This window comes from Pygoscelis adeliae, unplaced genomic scaffold (assembly GCF_000699105.1).
Source record: "Pygoscelis adeliae isolate BGI_AS28 unplaced genomic scaffold, ASM69910v1 Scaffold71, whole genome shotgun sequence".
Classification (NCBI taxonomy): Eukaryota; Metazoa; Chordata; class Aves; order Sphenisciformes; family Spheniscidae; genus Pygoscelis; species Pygoscelis adeliae.
Window position 1 is genome coordinate 3,401,625 of NW_008824356.1, and position 4,011 is coordinate 3,405,635.

Here is a 4,011-nt window from a genome sequence, read left to right on the forward strand (position 1 = left end):
CCGCCTTCGCCATCCCATTATCCAAGTTCTGCATTGATTACCGGGAGACTGAAAATCAGCGTGTTGGAAGAAGCAGGCGTTTAGACGGAGGCACATATTTTAATTTAGAAAAGCTATACAGTGACTAAGTTCTCGTGAGTGTTCTCGAGGGAGGCTGGAGATTAAAATGTATTTCCCCCCCCCCCCCAAAAAATCTTTTTTCCTATCAAGGAATAACTGGTTTATACAAAGAATTTTATGATAAAAGGCAATAACACAATGTCATTAAAAAACTCTATAAAATTGTTAAAGAGCAGTTTGTTTGCATTTCTCCTGATTGATATGTAAATACAGTTTGAACTGTGTTTGCTCGGTCTCTAGTGCTTAATAAAGAGATGAATTCACCTTTCTGTGGAACAAGTAAACAGACTTTAAACTAAGCCGACATCAGACAAAGTGGAAACGAGTTTATTTAATCGAAACTAAATCTAGTTTAAGAAAGATAAGTCAGTGTACATAATAATCCATTACAGTAATTACACCCACCACCAAATATGTGTTTATGAGGTTGTCGAGACACAATAAAATTCATTTATTTTCCCCGAAGTCTATAATGAAAAGTCACTGGCTGGATCTCTATCGAACATGCTAACTCCAATATTTGGGGGAGGGGAGGGGGGGGATAATATTTCTCGGCTGTATGAATGCCTTTCAGTGCTCCTCACTTTTGGATGTTCCCGTGTTTGAAAGGATGCAAACATTAATTACATCTGAAGGGGAAATGTCGACTTAACCACAGCACTTTCCCCTCGGTCTTGTATTGTACTCCGGGAGAAACTAACCCTAATTTAAAAAATCCGCAGAGTTAACCCTGCTCTCGCTCCCTTCGCGGGAGCTGGCAGCGCTGTGCCACGGACCAGGAATTCCCAACACTTTCTTCTTTTAGCAGAAATAACAGCACTAAGCTCCAGGACTCCCGCCCCCGCCATGCTTAACATGATGTTATAGATCTGAAACGAATATTCTGCGTAGAGAAAGAAAAAAAATAAGGAATATTCTTTGGGTTAGTTGAGAATGTGGCTGTATAAAGCAGGACATAATATAAACAATGGAAGGTCTCGAAATTCCTGTTGACACACGTGATGTTCTCTAGTTAGAAATAAGGGGGGGGGGGGGGCCGATAATCTTTTTTTTTTTCTTCTGTCTATTTCCCTTTTTCTCCATCCAAACTAGCACTTGGTGTCCGAGTAACACCGGCTATCTTGTATAAATAAAAGACTGGAGCTTTCGAAAGCTGCTATTTAAACTGGAGGTTGGGTTGTTTCCATCCCGGGCAAGCTGCTTTCTTTCTCTTCAAAAATATGAGCATTTCATAACGCCTCTGTAATTCAGAGGTCTTTCAATGACTGCGATTCGCTTCCGTGGTTTAACTGAGGGGATCTGGAGAAAAAACCGAAACCGAGCAGCAGATGCGAAGGAAAACATGCGACGAGGTCTTTTAGGATGGGGGACTTCTTATTTTGTTACACTCACAAAAGGGATATTTGGGACCCGAAAGACAGCGAATTACGTGTATTTCGGGCTTGTCCGATACGAGCTGCTTAACTTGGTATGCTTTATATATTTACAGCAAAGTTAATATCTAAATGCCCTGCATTACCCATAATATTTGCCTTCCTATTTGCCGCCCCTCGGTGTCTCAGCCAGGCGCGCACCCCGCGCACCCACGCACACCCACGCACACCCACACACGTGCGCGCACACGCGCTTTCTCTCCATCTCCTTCTTTACAAGCTTCCCAAATCGCTACAGGGGGAAACCGCAAAAAACCAAACAGCGAAAAGCCCACCGAAGCGATCTGCCTTAAACCGAGGCGCAGCCTGCAGCTAGCCTCTCGCCTGGGTGACGAGGTGGACGCGCGCAGGAGAAACTGCGAGGTCGCGCGCGCGCGTGTGCGTGCGCTCGCGGAGGTGGGTGCGCGTAGAAAATGAAATACAGTCTGATAAAGAAAGTTAATTCAAACTACGTGTCGTACACAATAAACTATCTTTTTATTTTGATTATAAATAAGGTGACTGTACTTCCCTTAAAATACAAGTACATAGGAAAACCTGGTAGAAATTATTATTATTTTTTTTACAAGGCATTAAAACTGGACGCTCTTTAAATCGGCCGCATGTTCTATACTGTCAGCAGATTCTTCGTTAATTTGTTTCTAGTGGCGTTAGACTTTTACCTTCTTTCTCCTCCGTGCCTTTGGCATTTGAATTTCTACTCCCGGAATACTTTGCTTTCTCTAGCAAGAAGTCTCTGAGGTACCCCCCGCCCCCCCAATAACCGGGCTAATGAATTTGGACTCGATCCCTTCGCGCTCGAGTTTGTGAATCCCACGCGTTTGCTTGTCACTTTTGCACGCTGAGGACTGATCCTGTATCCCGTTAACTCCCTGGCGCAGCTCCCCGCTGGGAACAGGGTCCGGGCCCTGGGAGGGGCGGGGGCCTTTCAGGGTTTGGCAGCATCCCGGGTTGTTTTTCCATCAAGGAAAAAAAAAAAAAAAAAAAGATGCGGAGAAGGGAGGGTCGGGGGGGGAGGGGGGACCAAAGGGAAATAAAAAAAGAATATTCGTAATGTGTATAATTTATTAGAAGCTTCTTAGGAACTATATTTAAGCCAAATATCTACATAAGTTACAACAGGAAAAGGCGGCGTGCGCAAATAACAAACTGCCAGAGGATTTACGACGGGGCGATCAGTGTCCATAAAAAAGGTGGGGGTTGGTTTGGTTGATTGTATTTTTTTTTCTTTTTCTTTTTACAACAAAATATACAGGCTACTAAAAACTATGGGTTTAGTCCAACTTTTGACAGCATTATACAGCTACAGGTTCACATCAAACGTAAGGAGGAAAATAAAAGCCAAGCCTTTGATGACTCCACGTCTCCATCCGCTGGCCCTGGCGGCGGGGCTGGGAGAGGAGACCGGGGGAGGGGGGATGCTGCTTCTTGTGTCTGGGTGACGCGAATGCGTTTTTTTGGGGAAAAACCACCCCATCCCCCAAAATCTCTATATTTACATGCAAGTCCTACACGCTGGCAAAGTGTACATCTGAAATCCAAGCCTTCGGACCATGCCTAATGATGGTCCCCTTTCTGCAGACTGCTCCATGGTTATTAGTCAGAATTTTTTTTAATACCCCATACAACCACCTTGGGGGAAAAAAAAAAAAAAAAAAAAAAAAACAAAAACAATCAAGAGAAGAAACAAAACAAAACAAAAAAAAGTCTCTCTCTCTGATGGCGGCTTTTCCTCTCTTCCAAGCTCAAGTCTCATAGCTTACAGGACTCCTGGGCTCCCTGCTGCATCTACATGGCAGAACCAGTACTCCCTTTTCAGTCTAATACCACAGCACCTTCAACCTTTGCTTGTGCTTGTTTATTTTGTCCATTTTTTTTATAACAGTGGTCCTGCAAAGCGAGAGAGACAAATGAAACCACACACAGCCACCTATTCTCTCACTCATTCAAAATCTTTTCAATGCAGAACTAGTGGTCATGCGTAGCTCTAAACTGGATCAGTTCCTTCCTCCTCTAATAAATACAGTTAAAAACCTATTCATGAAGCACAAAATTAAGCACTCTGCCCCGCACTGTTTGTCTGGTGGCTCTGATGCTGTCCGAGGCTGTTGCCATTGGTAGCCACTGTGATCGTTGTAGCTGCCTGCTGCTGATGGCTCTGGATAGCTGCTGTGGGTGTGTTGGAGCCTGCTTGGCAGGGCTTGCCATCCTTTACAAGCACTGGCACCGCCACCCTTCTGGGAGACTGCTGCTGCTGGCAAGAGCCGTTCTCCTGTTGCATCTGCTGCTGCGCAGCCTTGTCTTTGGCCTGGCGTTTCATCTTGTAGCGGTGGTTCTGGAACCAGATTTTGACCTGAGTCGGGGTGAGATGTATCATGCTGGCTAAATGTTCCCTCTCCGGGGCGGAGAGGTATTTCTGCTGCTTGAAACGTCTCTCCAGCTCGTAAACCTGGGCCTG

At 44.9% G+C, this 4,011-nt stretch overlaps 2 protein-coding genes across 2 annotated transcripts in view; both read right to left on the bottom strand.

The window, feature by feature from the left end:
- Window positions 1-3,144, bottom strand: part of MBIP (MAP3K12 binding inhibitory protein 1) — a 124,333-nt gene extending 121,189 nt beyond the window's left edge. Inside the window, exons 1-3 of the mRNA XM_009319464.1 lie at window positions 3,066-3,144; window positions 1,878-1,978; window positions 1,732-1,785 (exon numbers count right to left, since the gene is read on the bottom strand). Coding sequence (XP_009317739.1) covers window positions 1,732-1,785; window positions 1,878-1,978; window positions 3,066-3,144 — 234 coding nt within the window. The remainder of the gene's footprint in view (window positions 1-1,731; window positions 1,786-1,877; window positions 1,979-3,065) is intronic.
- Window positions 3,145-3,606: 462 nt separating this feature from the next.
- The window catches only part of LOC103913019 (homeobox protein Nkx-2.1-like), a 6,668-nt gene continuing 6,263 nt past the window's right edge, over window positions 3,607-4,011 (bottom strand). The window contains exon 3 of the mRNA XM_009319465.1: window positions 3,607-4,008. Within this exon, the coding sequence (XP_009317740.1) occupies window positions 3,607-4,008 (402 nt within the window). The remainder of the gene's footprint in view (window positions 4,009-4,011) is intronic.